Source organism: Lissotriton vulgaris, chromosome 6, assembly GCF_964263255.1.
Source record: "Lissotriton vulgaris chromosome 6, aLisVul1.2, whole genome shotgun sequence".
Lineage (NCBI taxonomy): Eukaryota > Metazoa > Chordata > Amphibia > Caudata > Salamandridae > Lissotriton > Lissotriton vulgaris.
The window spans coordinates 1,234,315,734-1,234,335,117 of record NC_141694.1 but is presented as its reverse complement, the minus strand read 5'-3'; the positions used below and the strand labels follow the sequence as shown (position 1 = coordinate 1,234,335,117).

General features: G+C 45.4%; 1 protein-coding gene across 2 annotated transcripts in view; it reads right to left on the bottom strand.

The window, feature by feature from the left end:
- Positions 1–19,384, bottom strand: part of LOC147708675 (E3 ubiquitin ligase TRAF3IP2-like) — a 219,634-nt gene that overhangs the window by 179,342 nt on the left and 20,908 nt on the right. For both annotated transcript variants that reach the window (XM_086925384.1, XM_086925385.1), the window contains exon 2: positions 17,937–18,488. In XM_086925384.1, coding sequence (XP_086781510.1) covers positions 17,937–18,480 — 544 coding nt within the window. In that variant the 5' untranslated portion in view covers positions 18,481–18,488. The remainder of the gene's footprint in view (positions 1–17,936; positions 18,489–19,384) is intronic.

Genomic DNA, 19,384 nt, shown 5'->3' with positions numbered 1-19,384 from the left:
TGTTGGCATCGGCACTAGTCCCATTGGTATCATCAGTGCTATTCTCATTGTTGTCCTGGGCACTAGTCCCATGGTTATCAGTGCTATTCTCATTGTTGATATCGGCACTAGTCCTATTGTTATCATCAGTGCTATTCTCATTGTTGGCATCGGCACTATTCCCATTGTTATTATCAGTGCTATTCTTGTTGTTGTCATGGACACTAGTCCCATGGTTATCAGTGCTATTCTCGTTGTTGTCATGGGCACTAGTCCCATTGGTATCATCAGTGCTATTCTCATTGTTGTAATGTAATGTAATGTATGTATACTTGTAAAGCGCACTGTTACCTCGTTAGGTGGCGTCCTGGTGCTGTATACCGCTGGGGAACCTGTCCTGGCTTTCCCTGTGAGAGGGCAACCCCAAGGTGAAGCCAGGCATTGTTGGCATGAGCACTAGTCCCATTGTTATAATCAGTGCTATTCTCATTGTTGGCATCGGCACTAGTCCCATTGTTGTCATCAGCGCTATTCTTATTGTTGGCATCAGCACTAGTCCAATTGGTATCATCAGCTCTATTCTAATTGTTGACATCAGCACTAGTTCCATTGCTATCATCAGCGCTATTCTCATTGTTGTCATGGGCACTAGTCCCATTGTTATCATCAGTGCTATTCTCATTGTTGGCATCGGCACTAGTCCCATGGTTATCAGTGCTATTCTCATTGTTGGCATCGGCACTAGTCCCATTGTTATCATCAGTGCTATTCTCATTGTTGGCATCGGCACTAGTCCCATTGTTGTCATCAGCGCTATTCTTATTGTTGGCATCGGCACTAGTCCCATTGGTATCATCAGCGCTATTCTCATTGTTGACATCAGCAGTAGTTCCATTGTTATCATCAGCGTTATTCTCATTGTTGGCATCGGCACTAGTCCCATTGGTATCATCAGTGCTATTCTCGTTGTTGTCATGGGCACTAGTCCCATGGTTATCAGTGCTATTCTCACTGTTATCGGCATTAGTCCCATTGTTATCATCAGTGCTATTCTCATTGTTGGCATCAGCACTAGTCCCATTGTTATCATCAGTGCTATTCTCATTGTTGGCATCAGCACTAGTCCCATTGTTATCATCAGTGCTATTCTCATTGTTGGCATCAGCACTAGTCTCATTGTTATCATCAGTGCTATTCTCATTGTTGTCATCAGCACAAATCCCATTGTTATCATCAGTGCTATCTCATTGGTTTCAGGAGCACTAGTCCCATTGTTATCATCAGTACTATTCTCATTTTGCATTGGCACTAGTCCCATTGTTATCATCAGTGCTATTCTCATAGTTGTCATGTGCGCTAGTCCCATTGTCATGGGCACTAGTCCCATTGTTATCATCAGTGCCATTATCATTGTTGGCATTGGCACTAGTCCTATTGTTATCAGTGCTATGCTCATCGTTGTCAGGAGCACTAGTCCCATTGGTATCATCAGCGCTATTTTTATTATCATCAGCACTAGTCCCATTGCTGTCATCAAGGTTACACCTATTCACTTAGAACAGGTCTTGAAAACACTGAAATATGGTGCCTGTTGTGGTTGCTGTTGTCTTCCTGCAGATTTTGAAAAGCCCTTGCTGTTGACTTTACTGAAAGAGCAGATATGCCTTCCAAAGAATCAGACACAGTCTGGGTATCTGCTATAGGTGATTCTGGAAGGAACCCAGGCGTTGACTAAAGCAACCTCCATGGGTGAGAATGTATATGCTAAGAATGTTGTCTGCTGTGAAGCTTAACGATTTCACTGTCTGCCAACCACATAAAAATAGGCAGTCTTTGTTTTATAAACATCAGTATCCTGGCAGGTGTTAAAGTGGTGTCGAACAAAACATGGCTTCTTTCATTTAGTTGCTTCCCTGAGAAATGGATCCAAAAAAAAGAACAAGCCTGCGAGTGGTGCGCGCGCCACTGCGAGCCATGTGGTTTCAATTGTTGCGCCCATGTCTGGGCATGATAATTGAAACCACATGACGGCCGGTGCGCGTACTAGACACCAATAGGCCAGGGGCGGAGCAATGCGCCCACCTTTGGCCTTTTGCGTGCTCTCTTTGTAAAAAACATGCATGCAAAGCCCAATAGTATGCCACAAAAGGAAAAGCACACGCTCGTGCGTGTGCCATTCCTAGGTCAGCTTCTGAAACCCCATTTTTACCTACTAAATGTCTTGCACTGCAACGCTAGGCGCAAGACCTAAAAATGAAACAAATAATACAATGCACAAATCCTGAGTAGACCATGATCACCGAAGAAAAGGGTGAGAGTTGACATGAACAATGCAGGTCCTTCATAGGCATATTCTTGCCCAGTGATGATATGATCCAATGCCTAACACACACATTGGCGACCTCAGGCCACCACACACCAAGTTCACAACAACATTGCACATGCTAGCATTAGGCTCATTTGGCAATTTAATGTAGGCTGAAGAGAGACGTATTACCAAACCCAAGAACAAGACAAGAAATGGAAAATACCAGTGAATAAGAGGTTAGCTCACAATTGAATAACTCATTTGGTACATCACTAGAAGGATGTACATAAGACTCTTGAATGTTATTTTTAGCTGTATAATAATTTACAAGAAATATGTCAAGATTTAGGCTAACAGAGTGGTATCTCAGTTCAGTTGCTACCTTCAACATTCAACCCATAATTCTGGAAAAAGATATGCTTTTCTCCAAATTCTTGAAACAACAAGCCTTTCCTGTCACTATAAATCCCACTCAGGTGCTTAAAGATTGTGCAACTACAGAAAAGCTCTTCCGCCTCAAACATCATGAAGCACTATTTTAACCAAAGACAGTGCTAAAAATTTTTGAACATCTACATATATTAAAGGCTGTATCTCCACAAGTGTTTATGTGGTTCCTAGCAACCTTAATTAATAGTGACAGTATTGTCAAATCACATCACTCCCAAATGACTCTTAAAAAACACTTTGTTTCTCCAAGATAAGGACAAGAAATTAGTTGTAGGCCATCTCACCAACAGCTGTCTACTACCCCAAAGTCATATGCATTAATATCCTACACAAAACCATACATTGCCTGCAAACAATTCAAAACTATGATGTCAGACTTGTGGGAAAACAAAAAACAAGCAATCACATCACTGCAACATGCACAATATTTCAGTGCCAAATTACCCCAAATCAGAAAAATATGCACATACAGTTCATCTGCTACATATCTGAACAGCTAAACCAACTCTACACACCCAACTGCAAAACTGCATTCTCCTAACCAGAACATTCCTCCATCCCAAAAGCATGACTAACTTCAACAGGAGGCCTATATTTTCTGTTTTAGGTCTAATTCAGTGGCACTGTCTTCCAATACCCATCATAATATGAAACCTTTACTTACTCTGAAAACATGAGAAAAAGTTATCTATTCCAGTGAACAGTGCACAAAATACTGGCGATGCCACACTCAAAATGTGATTGTTTCACATATACATTTTCATTTTTACTATTCAAGAATGTGATAGCAGCCCAGATTTAAAACTCCGTCCAATATATTTCACCATCGTAAGCACTGTGCAGGACGATTATTATCTTATAACTGAATCCTCTAGTTTTTGCACATTCCTAATTGTCCTGTTGTTCATTCTCAAACATAAAAAACCTTCATAGAAAAAGGTGCAGTAAAAAATAGTCCAGCAATATTCCATTAACAAGTATGGCTGTTTGCTAAGGTCTGTGAATGTAAATGAGCATTTTGTTTTATAATACTATGCAATGTATATCAGGAGGTGAATGCTAAGACAACTGGCTCACGGAAATGTAGACAGTATGAATGCAATAAGTCTTTAGTGCAGTGATACAAGTGAATGCATTTAAAACGTGGTGTTGTCCACTACAGCTTGGCAGGCCTCCATCTTCAAACGCCAAGATGTGGCCGAACCAAAACATTTAGAGCTCTCCACAAGGTTGATGGCTTTATTTCCATTTAATCCACTTCAGTAATAAGAAAGTGACAGCGACTGAACACCAGGGAGATTTTTGCAATTTCCTGCTCAGGACTGCCATTGTGCACTGGGTGGATCCTGAAAGGAAAAACTGATGGACATGGCATTAGAAGGACTGTACTAAATAAGAAAGACGATCTGGCATTCTAACCATCTGCACCTTGCCCTTTTTGTCGGTTGTTCACTCCCATGGAGCAGTTCGCATTACTAGTAGCCTTACACTTGTCACATTTTTGGCAACCATTTCTGGGCCTTCTTTTTCCTTGTTGCTCCGAGCACTTTTTGAGCTGGAGGCTATGTTGTTGTCTCCTCCAAGCTTGTGGTCATCCTCCTTCCCTGCGTTCCTTCAGAGTTACTTATTTCTAATTATATTACGAAATCACTTCATCACCTCGTGCCATGCCGCCACTACCACCCCCTGTAGGTTTCTGCTTCCATTTTATTGCATCTTCCTTAATCTCCCTGTGCTGTACCCCCACCCCCACCTCCCACTTATCGCTGCTTGTCCCCCCCCCTACATTGTTTTAAACATTTTCTTAATAAGCAATTACTCTCTTTCCATTCAGCCCTTTGCCCTCTGTGGCATGGGCCCATGTTACCTCTTTAAGTATACACAGCACGCTATGATAGTAAGGCTCAGTTTATTCTTATCACCGAACAATATTCTTGTAGAAAACCATAGATTTCTGACACACCAGCGGTACAGAGTTGGAATGTTTAGGTTCATTGGAGTGGGGAACCTTTTGATGCAAGTGTGACTACAAAGGACATCACCCCCTCCACCTGACCAGCCTACCAGTATCCCCTAGGTCTAGGGTTTTCTACGAGAATTATTTGAGAAAAAAAACAGGTAGGACTCACTTGAGTGAGTATATTGTTTGGTGATGCACCTGCATCACCCAGAAGAATAAAATGAGCCTTGTGGAGATCTTTATAGGAATCCTTGAGCCCTGATGAATGCCCCAGACCAGATAGTCTAATTATTGAGGGCAGAAACATGTTGGTGACTAACAGATGGGTCTGAGCCATTGTGCTCTACCAACCCGCCGACCTGAGTGTTTTTAGTCACGCCTAAAGTCTTCGAGAATAAAGGTGACAACCGAGGAACCTTGAGGTATTTTTAGATTTTCTGGATCCCGCCTTGTCTAGTAAGCTTTATGTAAGAACTCCCTCCTATCGCCAAGTCTTCGCGGAGGTCGAGTCTGCACTGGTAGTACCATCTTACCGGGGTGGGGAGAGGATGCCGATGATGAAGATTGACACTATTATGTGTGTGAGACATTTTCTTCCACGAAGTATGGCCTTCCCATTCGATTCTGACCTCCACTGAATTTAGTGCCATTGGATGACCCCTTTGGTAACTTAGGCCGTGGTTGTCTCCATGAATCTGTGATTTTCCCTGCAGGCACCCTACTTATATGCGATATATGGGTACTGCTTACAGCCCCCAGAAGATCGAACCCAGGGACACCAAGTAAACCCTAGACTTCACTGCAGTACCCCCTACACACACAAACTATATGCACTGATACCCTCGACACAGCTTACTGCCCCAAACTGCCCAATTCTGCATGCACAGCTCCCAGGATACTGCCTACAGCCCCAAGAAGACTGTGCCCCAGGGACCACTAGGTACACTTCACTGCAGCACTCCCTCTGCTGCCTCCTACACACAATACAGGCAATTGTACCCTGGACACAGTCTACTGCTCCCCTATTCCTCGATACTACATATACAGCCCCCAGGATACTGTCTCCTGCTCCCTAGAAGACAAGACTACCCCATAACTCCAGTTCTACATGCACAGCACCCAGGAGACTACATATTGCCCATGAAGGACAAACCAGAGGGACCCCTTAGAAATAATACACTGTACTTCAAAACACCTTCTACCACCCACTCCACACACATATACTGCATGTACAGGTACCCTTGACACAGTCTACTGCCTACCTACTCCTGGATACTGAATGGACAGCACCCAGGAAACTGTCTCCTGCTCCCTAGAAGACAAGAGTACCCCATAAATTCACTATTTCATGCATAGTTCCTAAAATGCTTTCTACTAAAGAAGACCGGCCCCTACCTCCTGACAACACACAGTCTCTTAACTCTCAATACCTCATACACAACACCCCAAGTCACAGACTACAGCTCCGCTCCACATAAAAGTCCACCTTGCCCCCCTAGAATACAGTGCACTGTTCCCTAACCCAGTATGTCAAGGGAAGCCCTAGGGGACTATATTTCTCACAACCCCCGCACAGCCCCTCGATCAGAGTACTGCCTCTGAAAGGCTACACAGCCTCTATGTTACTGTTAATGTTAATATAAATTTGTTAAGCGCTCGTACGCCCGGGGGCTTCATGGCGCTATAGGAAGGAACACAACGCATCGGTTAGAATTAGAGATTAAGCGGCTCAGCAATACGCCTGGGAGAAAAGCCAGGTTTTAAGGGAGTGTCTGAAACTCAGGATGTTATCGCTCAGTTTTAGTTGAAGAGGAAGGGAGTTCCAGAAGGTGGCTGCAAGATGGTCAAAGCAGCAGCCTCCGAGACGCTTCCTCTTATAAGAGGGAACGATCAGAAGGGATTTGTGAGTGGACCGGAGATTGCGGGAAGGGTCATATCTGTTGAATAGATCTCTGATAAACTGAGGGCCAGAGTCATGTAGGGACTTAAATAAAATGCACCCAGTTTTAAAAGCTACTCGCTGCTCAACAGGCAGCCAGTGTAGCTGTTTCAACCCTGATCTGACAGACTGCCTTTTAGATAGATTCAGGATAAGTCTGGCTGCCTGGTTTTGAACCAGCTGGAGGCGTTTTAACTCTCCAGCTTGGAGCCCAAGGTAAAGGCTGTTGGAAAAGTCTAGTCTAGACAGGACCAGGGAAATGACGATCTGAGTAAGGGCAGCCGGAGGAAAAAAACAGGCAATTTTCTTAATTTTCTTCAGTTGAAAGAAGCTGGAAGACACAACTGCGCCTACCTGTCTTTTCAGGGAGAGATCCTCGCTGATAAAAATTCCCAAGCTCTTAACTGAAGATGACTTGGACGGAGGGGCTCCCATGCTAGATGGCCAGAAGCTAGGGTTCCAACTAAGTGCACTCTGCCCAGGCAAGACCAGTTCAGTCTTGCCTGGGTTGAGTTTCAAATGATTGCAGCTCATCCAACTCAGGATGTGAGACATGGTGTTTTGAAAATCTTCCACTGAGTCCTTGGTGTTTAAAGGAAAGATGAGCTGCAAATCATCTGCATAGTTGAAGATGGTAACTTTCGCTTTCCTAAGAGAATACAGAAGGGGACGTAGGTATAAATTAAAAAGCAAAGGTGACAATGATGAGCCCAGTGCTTAATTTGTGCCGGTGCTTGCCGGTGCTTAGCACCAGCACTTAATTATCAGGGCCGGGTCTACAGTACAGCCACGCATTTAGTGCACCGCATGTCAGTAATTGATAATTAGCACTGGCGCAGAGAGTGTGTGCTCCTGTAAACGTCCGTAAATGCTGCCTGCGGTCAGTGTGGTCGCTTTACTGTTCGTTCTCATGTTCAAGAACTACACTCACTTTTACGTGGCTGACTCGCAGTCCCTGATTCTTCTCACTAAGTTTTGTTTTCTGCTCTTCTCACTCCGCAGGCCCAGCGGCGGCCGCGGATCAGTGTTGTTGGGCCGGCCCAGTGGGCGGGACACTACTGCGCAGGGCTTCGCCTGGGCTGCAGGGCTGGTCTTATTCTGCGGGGGCTGCACGTAATTCGTAATTTAAATGCGCTCGCATCAGTTCGCCGCTTTCATGTTGCCACGGCCGCACCAACCCACCGGGACCGGCATTGTGTCAAACACCGAGTATCCATTGTGACTGGTGGTTGAACTTCAACGGCACCAGCGGACCCGGTGAGGGCGCGGCATGGCTTGGGATAGGCGGGCGGCGTAATCATGATTTATAATCATCATTGATGAGTTAAATAAAGTTGCGCAGCAGGTGAGGCAGGGCAGGGCCTGGTAGGCGCTGTGATTATTGGTTTTTATTTTATGTTGAGTCGATTGATTCATTGGTCTGTCTGAAATAATGTGTGATGATGAGTGGCCGTGCGGCCCTTAGACTACTGCTTCCACTGCATTCGGCAGTACATAAGAGTTAAGCGCCACCAGGTGAGGCCTGGCCCTGGGCTAGTAGTCCGGCCGCGGCGGGCGGCGTAATCATCAGGAGTCAGTTAACTTAAAAATAAACCTGCGCAGGTGAGGCAGGGCCTGGTAGGCGCAATGATGATATGTTTATTTAATATATTGATTGATGCAGCAGTGTAGTGTACTGGTCTGACTCTGATCATGATGAGTGGCGGCAGCGGCCTTTAGTTTTGATGATGTCTGCACTACTGGGAATCCCGGATGGATTCAGTTTCGGTTCTTCAGCGAGGGCCAGGCTGACTGAGGCTCAAATCGGCAAGGGTTAGGGCTGTGCGCGGCAAATAGCGTGTACAAATTTTTTAACATTGTAATTGCGCGCGCATTCGCTGCTTTGCCACACACACCCCAGCACTCACGCTCCCCACCACCACCGTCCGATTCGGAATCGTGGCCAACAATGCCATTGTTTGCGATGCCAATCCCTTATGTTTGAAACTGGGTCCTATGTAAAGCGCTCTGACACCTTCGGGTAAAGTTTGCGCTATATAAAATCGCATAAATAAAATAAATAAAATAAAATTGACCATTCACATTCAGGCCTTCAGGGGTGAAATGGCAGGCTGCAGGCAGCGCCTGGCAGCAGGGCCCTGGCCAAGTACTGAGCAGGCTTAATCAGTTAAAAAAAATAATGCTGCACAGCAGCCTAAGTAAGGCTGCAGCAGGCTCTGTCTGTCTGCACTAGCACCGCAGTGAGTCTGAGTCAGTTTGGCAGTATATTCCTATTTTAAAAGCACCTGCCGAGTTCCTGGGCTTCTCCAGTAATATTCAGTCATACAATAAACTGGTGATTAATCGTCTTCCTGGAGAGAGAGGAGTTTTGTCTAGGGAAGCTGTGACTGTTTAAAAGGTAGTACAGGGTTATATACCTGCTGCAAGAACGTTTACCATGCAGATCAAAAAGTGCGTGCATATAATGTAAAATAGGTCGGTGTGTGTCACTGCTTCTATCGGAGAGATCCTTTTTTTGCTATTTGCTGTTTGTAAGTTAAAATACCATCATAGAACAGCAATCTATTAACAAGTCTGCCATCAAACAGCGGCATGCAAACGGGAAGTTATTATATATTAGAGCTATATGTTTTTTTTGCCCAATCTTTCATCATCCTAATCTTGCAAAAAGGGTTAATTTGGGTAAAAAATAAATTAATTCTCTTTGAAGAGAACACCTAACAATGCTGTTATGTTTTAAATTCTGAATTTGCGCTTTTCCAGACTTTGAACTCTTAAACTATATTGTCTACAGTGACAATCATGGAAGACATGTGACTCCTATACCTTGTAGTCCTGTCTGATGTAGTATTCCCTATATACTGAATTACACACGTAGGATTGTATCTATGCGATGTGTGAATGATGCACAGTGCTCTGACACCTTACATTGGTATGAGAGCCGCTATAAAACTAAATTAATCAAAGACAGTGGTTATAGAGACTTGAAGCCAAGGGCACTGTTAAAGGGTGGTACTGAGGGAATGTGTGTGAGGGGTGGTCATTGGGGGTCGCACCAGTGTCGGGTATATATTACAACAGACTTTTAGCAGTGCCAGTTGAAGATGTGGGTGGAGCGAATATAGTAAGTGGGTGGAGCCAGTGGAGGAAGTGGGTGGAGCCAGAGAAAAGTAGGTGCGGCCTCCGACAAACATTTCAGCACCTGCACTTCATATTTTACAAATTAAGCACTGGATGAGCCCTGAGGTACTCCACAGGTGGTGGGGATAGTGGGAGCTGTGAAAGAACCCAATCTAACATATTGAGTGCGGCCAGTAATGAATGAGCGAATCCAGCCCAGCGCAGGGCCCCTGAGACCTGCTTGCTCGACACGGTTGACCAAGATGGTATAGTCAACCGTGTCGAACGCAGCCGAAAGGTCCAGTAGCACCAGAGCCTGGTGGATCCCCTCATCCGCATTCCGCCTCAAAGTATTTTGTACCGAAAGGATAACTGCCTCAGTTGAATGACATGGGCGGAAACCCGCCTGGTTGGGTGCGAGATACTCTGATTCTTCAACGAATTTAGAGATACTGTCGCAGACGTGAGCCTCCAATAATTTGGCACAATAAGGGAGCAGTGATATAGGCCTATAGTTGAGCGGGTCCAGCGGGTTAGCTCCGACTTTTTTTATCAAGGGAATGAGGAGGGTTTTTTTTAAGGTTGTCAGGGACTTTACCCTGTGAGAGAGATCCATTCAGCATGGAAAGCATGCCCTCAGGAATATTAGTTCCCACCTCTCTCAAAATATGTGGGGGGCAGATATCATCAGGTGAGCCTGATTTGACCCTGGCGAGAAGCTTAGATAGAGTGGCGCCGTTAATGAGGGGAAAAGATTCCAGGGTTGAAGGGTTGTAATAGGTGTCAGCCAAAAGGGAGGGGGACAGAGTGGTGAGGATGCTTTGTTTTATAGTGCAGATTTTATTAAAGAAAAAAGAATTCAATGAATTGCAAAGGTCCCGGGTGGGGGCCACAGGTTGAGAAGTTCTGTCACTGCCACTAAGACTTTCCACAATGTTGAACAGTTCTTTTGATTTATTGCGGGATTTAAGGATTTTTTCCGAAAAATAATCAGTTTTGTGTTTTTGGATAAGTTTCTGATAATCCTTTCGGGCCCTACAATAGTTGGCTTTATCTAATTCGACAGAATAATTCGCACCAGGGCACAGTGTACTATCTGTACTCCATTCACTCCTCTTACCCAATGTAAAAGTACACTACCTTTCCTAAGTACTATACATTGTCCTGGGACACGTGACCCCTTCGTTTCAGTTGCCCTTCACTCACTCGTTCTCACCCCAATCCTGAAATAGTTACAAAACTCAGAAAGACATCATAACGGGCTTGTTGGTTACTAAGTAAACAGGCTGAGGGAAGGGCTTCTTTCAATTGATTGGATGGTCATTGTAAAGCGACACATGCCACCAACTGCCGTGCTAGAAGCTGGAGTGCATCTGTATAGTAAGAGTTTTGTGGTTTAGAATACAGCGCACAGTACATTGTGATATTGGTAATAGCTCCACCACAGAGGACATGCAGCCAGAGTAAATTCTACAGTGCTTTTATTATTTTAACAAATCCCTATGTCCAAAAGAGCGCCGAGCGTCTAACTGTGACCTGCTCCGGTCGCTTCCCAGTCTCCTCTGCTTCGCGCGCTTTCCCTGCCGGTCACTGCACATGCGCTAGTGTTCCGCTCTTGCTCCGGCGCACCACGTCATCACGTTGGGCGTCGGAGACTAGAGCGCAACACTACATATCTCCTCCTTTTCCAACAAGACAGCAACTATAGTCCCGCTTTCAATAGTCACTCATTTCATAGTCTTTAAATCGAGAGGGCCGGGTGACCGCCCTCCCGGCACGGGTTCGTCTTACCGGGGTGAGCTCTTCTCTGGTACCTTCACTGGCAAGACTCTTCACTCCTCTCAGTATGCCAGCTTCCTTCTCCGCAGCCGGGGTCATGTTCACCACTGTTCTTTCATCTGCCCGTGCTTCCTCATTCTCCTCATTGTCAACCTGGACCGGTCCTTCATTCTTTATCTCACTTCCTACCATCGCCTCTTCTTATCCACTGGCTTGCCTCTTATCCTCTGTTTCCTCTTCCTTGCCTGCCGGCGACTGCATTATCCTGTTGACTTTCACCATGCGGTCTTGGGACCACACTCTTCCATCACAGAGCAAGGCCGCTCTTCCATACACTTCTTTAACCTGCAGGGGTTTGCTGTACTTGCTTTGGCCTTTTCTTTGGAATGTCGCAAGTTTAACTCTAACCCATTCCCCTTTTTCCAGATCAGTGTCCTTAGTATTGTGCCTTCTGTTGTAATGTGCGGTGTACACCTTCTGGGCCCTTTCCAGGTTGTGCTGTACCACCGCAGGCCACCACTTGCTCGTCACTGTCTTTTCTCTCCACACGACATTGTCTCTCGTAAAGGGGAGTCTGCCTCTTAGAATTTGGAAGGGGCTGTAGCCTAACGCTGTCGGAGTGATTCTGTAGGCCCACAGCATGCTCTGCACTTCAGCTTCCCAATCCTTTCCTTGCATTATGGCGGCCTGTATGGACCCTATCAGCACACGGTTAAACCGTTCCACTTGTCCATTGCATGCGGGATGATACACTGCTGTGTGTTTGGACTTTATACCGTTCCTCTCCATGTACTTGGTCCATTTCTCCGAGGTAAATTGTGGCCCGTTGTCACTTAATATCGTCCTCGGTATTCCTTCATGCAAGAACACTGAAGTGAGAAATCTCAACACCGTGTCCGAGTCCATGACCTCTTGCACGTCTACTTCCGGCCATTTGGAGTATTTGTCTATTACCACACACAGGTATTTGGCTGTACCTCTGCAGTCGAGCACAGGACCTAATATGTCCACTGCTATGTCTTCCCAGGGATTGTGGGGTTGCTCAAATGTACCTAACGCAGGCCTCAATGGTCTCAGGATTTTATCTGCTCTCTGGCACTGGACACATTCTCTCACTTGTTTTTCTATTTGGTTGTCCATTCCCGGCCACCAGTATGTTTGTTTCACCCTCATCTTCGTCTTCACAATGCCGAGGTGGCCTTCATGAAGTTGATTTAACAGCAGGGGGATCAATGTCGCTGGAGGGACTACCTTATCTCCCCGGTACATGAAGAGGCCTGAATCACTCATTGATAGCTCCTCGCGCACTTCGTAGAACTTCCTCAAGCTATCCTTGAGATGCCTTTTTTCTGGCCACCCAGAGATCAGATATTGTTTGACTTCTTTCATTTCGCTGTCACTTTCATAGGCCTGGGCCCATTCTTGTCTGCTGATTGTCCTCTCCGAGTCAGCCATTTCCGCCACCATTTCATCTGTGCCAGGCGGGACTGCAGGCGCTTCTTCCATGGCTGAGGCCTTGCTCAAATAATCAGCCACTTTATTCTGTGTTCCTGGCAAGTATTCCACATCGTAGGTGTAGTCTAGCAACTTGAGTGTCATTTTTGCGATGCGTGGTGTAGCTGTATCGTGGCCGCTGGAGGTTAGCACCTTGACTAGTGGTTTATGGTCCGTCTGTAGTTTGAAGCGGGTGCCCCATAGAAACTGTCTGAATTTGCCCATGGCCCATGTGACCGCCAGCATCTCCTTTTCAATGACACTAAATTTCTGTTCGGTGGGGGACAACACTCGGGATGCGAAACTGAGTGTCTCCACTGTGCCATCATTTCTTTCCTGTGCCAGCACCGCTCCTAAGCCTTTTTCACTGGCGTCGGTTGTTAAGATGGTGTTGCCCTCCGGATCATATCCATGCAGGGGTATTGCCCGACTTATATCTTTCTTCAGATCCTCAAATTCACTCTGTGCCTCTTCGTCCCACTGAAACGTCAACTTGTCTCTGATTAGTTGTCTGAGTTTGTGAGTCTTGGTGGCGAAGTGTCTTACAAATTTGCTATAGTACTCCGCCATTCCGAGGAATGACCTCACTTCTTCCTTGTTGACTGGGGCTCTGGCATCGCAAATGGCTTTTACGTTTTGTCTTTTGGGGGTGATTCTTTGACTCCCAATCTCATGTCCAAGATAGGTGACAGCCGACATGCCCAGCTTACACCTACTCCACTCGGCGGTGAGGCCTTTCTCCTGTAGCACAGTCAGCACCTTAGTCAGTTTCTTGTCATGGGCTTCCTGGTTGGTTCCCATTATCAGGATGTCGTCCTGAAAGTACTGAACGCCTTGTAGGTCCTTGAATAGGCGGTGCATTAACTTCTGGAATACTGCGGCTGCAGATGCCAGCCCAAACGGCATGCGGCGGAACTGATAACACCCAAAGGGTGTGATGAAAGATGTCAGTTTTCTGCTCGCTGGGTGCAGGTCAATCTGATGGTACGCTGAGGTGAGGTCAATGGTGGAAAACCAGGTCACTCCCCTCGTTCTTGCCAACATTTCCTCAATTCTCGGTAAGGGAAACTTTTCCACTATCAGGCATTTGTTGAGTTCGCGGAGGTCCACACATAAGCGTACCTTGCCATTGGGCTTCCTGGCTACGACCAAGGGGGCCAGCCATTCTGAGCTGTCAATTGGCTCTATTATTCCCTGCTCCTCTAACCTCTGGAGTTCCTGCTGGACTGCATCCTTGATGGCGATAGGGATGTTCCTGACCTAGTGGGATACCGGACGAGCATCCTCTCTGAGGAGTATTTTGTGCACTAACTTGTCCAATTTTCCGACCGTGCCTCCAAACACCTTGGGGAAGTCTTGCTTCAGCTTCTCTAGCTTAGGCCAGTGGCTATCTTCCGTGAGAAGAATTTGTTCCTTTCCCCCTGGGTCTAATTTTATTCCCAGGTCACCCTGGTCTCTCCAGCCTAGTACTGAGGGCCCTCGCTCCGCCACGTATAGCTTGCATATCGCAGATCTTCCTCTGAATTCGAATTTCAGGGCGCGGAACCCTACCATGGGAATTGCGTTGCTGGTGTACGAAATCGGTCGTCGGTCTGGTGGGTTTAACTGCGGACCCAGGGTGGGCACAAAGTCTTCCTCCCATACAGATCTTTGTACTATGGAGTATGGTGACCCCGAGTCAATTGCTATGTGAACTTTCACTCCCCCTATCAGCATGTCTGTGCGTGGTTTGTCCGAGCGTTTGCCCGTCACCTCCAACACCTGTTCTTCGACGCATAAGACCATGGCATCTTCCTCCTGGTCTTCTTCGATCAGGTCCTCTGACTGGGACTGCTCGAAGCATTTCACCATGGACTTCTTCCCTTTCTTGCGGCACACTTTCTCATAATGGCCTACCAGGCCACAGAACGAACATCTGGCGCGAAAAGTCAGGCACCGTTTGTCCTGTGCTGAGTGAGCCGCACTCCCGCACCTGTAGCACGAGAACTTGTTGTCCGTGGACTGCCTCCCTGGTGAGGCCTGTTTCCCTGTCCACCTGGGTTCATGTCTCCCTTCTCCAGTGGTTCTCCTTTGCCTGTTAGACGATTGTGCCTCCTCTATTTTGTTGACCATTTGTCTTTGAGGATTCTCCTTCTTGGCTACTTCTGCGCAGCGTTTTGAAAGTTCGGCTTTCTTCACCATTGCGATCACGTCTTTGAGCGGCGCTTCTCCCTGCGCCCACAGCTTGTCCTGGACTGACTTGTTCGTGGTGTGCATGACTATTTGGTCCTTGATGTACTCGTCCTGCAGTTGTCCATATTTACACTTGATGGCAAGCCGTCTCAGTGCTGCCACATAATCATCTATCGATTCTCCTTCTTCTTGCTTCCTTTGTTGGAAGTTGTACCGGTCAATAGATACACATACCGCCGGGCCATAGTGATTATCTAAATCTTCTAGGGCGTGTTTGAAGACATCATCGTCTGCAGCTTGTCTCGCTGCTGGCACAATGTTCGCAAATACCCGTACACCTTCCGGGCCCAGGTTATGCAGTTATAACCGCTTCTTCCTAGCGCTGGGAAATGGCTCACCATTTTCATCCTCCAAGGCCTCCACATAGTTCTTGAAATATTCCCTCCAGTCCTCCCACTTCATCAAGGGCTCACCTGGCCTGGGTAGGAAGGGGATGGGCGCTGTGAGAGATGTCATCTGATTCCTCATTCTGGGCGCTGTTTCAGGTTCTCCGTCTCGATTCCCTGGGCTGCCTGGTGTGCTGGGGTTCTCTTCTCGGTCCGTGTCGTCTCCCTGACTTTTGGGGCTGCCGGGTGCACCGGTATTTCCACCTTGTGCTTCGCCGGGGAGGCGTTGTTTTCCTTCCCCCGTATCACTGTCCCTTCTTTCTGCCAGGGTCTCAGCTGCGTGCTCCCCTTCGCGTTTGTGCTGGCCTAGGACTGTGTTGGTTAGGCTTGGGGCCACGTGTATGTGGGCTGCTGAGGTCGTGCGCTGCTGCCACGCTCTCTTGTGAATAGCGCTGTTTCCTTGGGCGTGCTCACTATGTGGTGCCAACTTCTACAATCTCTGACCTGCTTGTCTCCTTGTGCCACTTTGCTGCAGCTCCGTTTTCTGCGTTGTTGTGGTGGAGTTGGTGGGGTGATCCCAGTCCTCGTCGCCACTGTGTTGTTGGTAATAGCTCCCCCACAGAGGACATGCAGCCAGAGTAAATTCTACAGTGCTTTTATTATTTTAATAAATCGCTATGTCCAAAAGAGCGCCGAGCGTCTAACTGTGACCTGCTCCGGTCGCTTCCCTGTCTCCTCTGCTTCGCGCGCTTTCACTGCCAGTCACTGCGCATGCGCTAGTGTTCCGCTCTTGCTCCGCCGCACCACGTCATCACGTTGGGCGTCGGAGACTAGAGCGCAACACTACATACATAAGCAAGCACATGGTTTGTTATGGTGCAGAATTACAGGTTAAAAGCAAATAATCAGCAAAAGGCTTATCGCAAGATAAAATAAACAAAGCTATTTTCAACAGAAAGCACTCCTACTTTGACATGTAGGTTTGGTAAATGCTGATGTCAGCACCCAAGTAAATTCACATTTTGAAAACAGCAACCGACCAGGGGCACCAAAGAGCCACTTTGCATGTGTAAGATCCCTAAGCCCAAACAACAAAACTGGTAAAAAAAAGAATACTATACTATTACATAACACTTTAAAGTGGATATATCCAAGTACTGCAAGAATTTGTTTTTGTTACACACATTAACAGGATTAATTTTATCAACCTCAGAAAGTCCAAAGGTCAAGTTAGCCATGCCAGGATCCGGTCACGTGACCCAGTGATAACAGTACAGAGGCCTAATAAGCTGGCTTCCCACTTTATTGCAATGACCTTGACATCTAGGTTTGTTGTTGTAAATCCAGTTCACTCACTGGAAAGGAGGTATGGTCAGATTATACAATTTTATGTCAAACCAGATAGACACAACAGTGAACCACAAAACAACAGGTAGCAGGAAGAGGAAATAGATTTAATAAAGGATTCCTAAATTTGATTCTACGCATCAAATGATCTTTGCATTTTGATGATTGTTGGCCGTTATTCTTCTAACCAGTTGGACAGCTCAGTGAGCTGAGTGCCTTCAGCAGGCATGTGTGTGGAACATGCAAGTCATAAGTATGAATTACACTAAGACAGACAGTACCTTCTGTATTTGAGAGGTGAATAAATAAAGTACAATTTTTTACTAATTAATTTTAGTAAATCTCATTAAAGGGAATTGCCATATTTATTATTGTGTTTTGCTCCCTATCAAACTGTAAATTTAATTTGGAATGCTTTGTTCATGTGTGCCCATAGTTACACAAAGGAGTAAAGGTTCATCAGCTGCAGGCACTTGGATGCTGCATCTGCCTAAGGAACACTTACGAACTGGCCATGCAATGTTGAAACACATTGACATTGACAAAGCCAATAGCTCTTGCATTGCTGAGACCGATTGGCTTTACCAATGCTTGTTTAGCTTATACGTGTAGTCAGTATCCTCAAATGACATCTACTGCACCTTGAAACATATCATTGATGAGAGGACTCCAGTACAATACTTAACACTACTAAGTGAAATCTTAACTTCAAGAAGCATTGCTGTTTTTAATAAACAATGCTGTAAGACAACCTATGTTCAAATAAATAAACCAGAGTCAAGAGGCACATTATTTACACACATACAACAGGAAAACATATTATAAATATTTTAATACAACTAGATAAAAACAAGAAAACATAATTTGACACTTATTATGCGAGTCAATATTATCAGCTTCAATAATAAACAAAGTTTGAACCAAAATTGCCTGCATTTTACATTTCTACCTGGAGCATGGTACTGCCTAAAGCAGCTGTCTAGTCATCAAGAAAGTACTTACATGAATTTTGTAGGCGTGGGTCAACAGGACAGGAGCAGAGTGGATACCTTTCCGGTTCTGTGGACCTTAAGGAGCACGGAGGTTCAAGCTGATTAATTGCGAAAGGATCCGGAGGTTGTGAACCATTGCCAGTATCTTTACTTTGCATTTGTAGCTTTTGGCTACTACCTGGAGGCTCACAGGGCTGTAATATATCCATGTTGGGCTCTCGAGAAACATTCTCAATGCTTTTGTTTGACTGCATTGAGTTATGTCCAGCGTCAGAAGAACCTGGGGAGAACAAGCCAGCATCCCGGCTCGGGGTATGCATCAATATATTATAGTCCATAGAGTGCGAGTGTGCTTCGCCACCTCCGCTGTAAGGATGGGAGTCGGAAAACTCAGAATCTGAATTTCCTGGATGAAATGTGTGACAATGTTGGCCCAGGTTGGCATGATGTGATACATGGCCAGATTCTCCACCTTCCACATCTTCATTTTTGTAATTGCGATTTTCCAGACAGACCTGAGATTCATCATTGTCTTCAGGTAAACTTTTACTCATTTCAGTAGCTAAAAAGCAAATTGACAAAATATGAGGATACTGATAAAAATGAAGGTTTTGTAGAGTTGTGCAAACGTTTTTAAAAAGAGAAGCATAGAGAAAGAGATTGAGGGTGAGAGAGAGAGAGCTGGGCAGTGGCGGCTGGTGGAATTTGAAACTGGTGAGGCGTATGAAGAATGAATCAACGTATGCGAGCTAGCAAGGTCAACAGCAATAAGAGGGGTTCGGGGGTGGTTCTCCCCCTGTGAAGAATTTTTTTTTTAATTGGCATCTTTTTGGTGCGATTTTCAGCACTATTTCTGCAATAAATGGACTAAAAATTCAGTTTTTTTAGGCATTCATAAAAGAAAACTAATAATTTCTTATGTAATGTGGATATATATTTATATGCTGTATGACGTTTATTTTATGTAACATTTATGTATAGTAATATCTGTTTTTTAACTTGAAAAACTATTAAAAGTGATATATATATTTTTTTTTTATAATTTGTTAGAATTCCTTTTTTGCAACACCCTCAATATTGTTTCATGAATTTTATGTACACATTGATAAAAGAAAACTCATACATTATTTCAGAGAAAGAATTTCTGGGTGGCCAAGCAAATCGGACTTCTGAAGAGGACTAGGGTACTAAGCAAGACTGCTTTGGCTCTACCCTTTCCAATAGATAACACTAGTTAGGGATGTGAACAAGTTCAATGGACAAACAGGGGTCTAGGGAGAGTCCCTCTCCTGAGATAGAAATGTAAAAAAGATTGGCAAATGGTGCATTTGAAAGCAAATTAATACAGCTATAAAGCAAGACTTATTAAGCAGTGGGAACGTATAGTTTTGAAATAATAAGCACATTAAAAACTGTCCTTTATCTTCTTGTATTAATTTGTTCAACAGTTACAGTAAT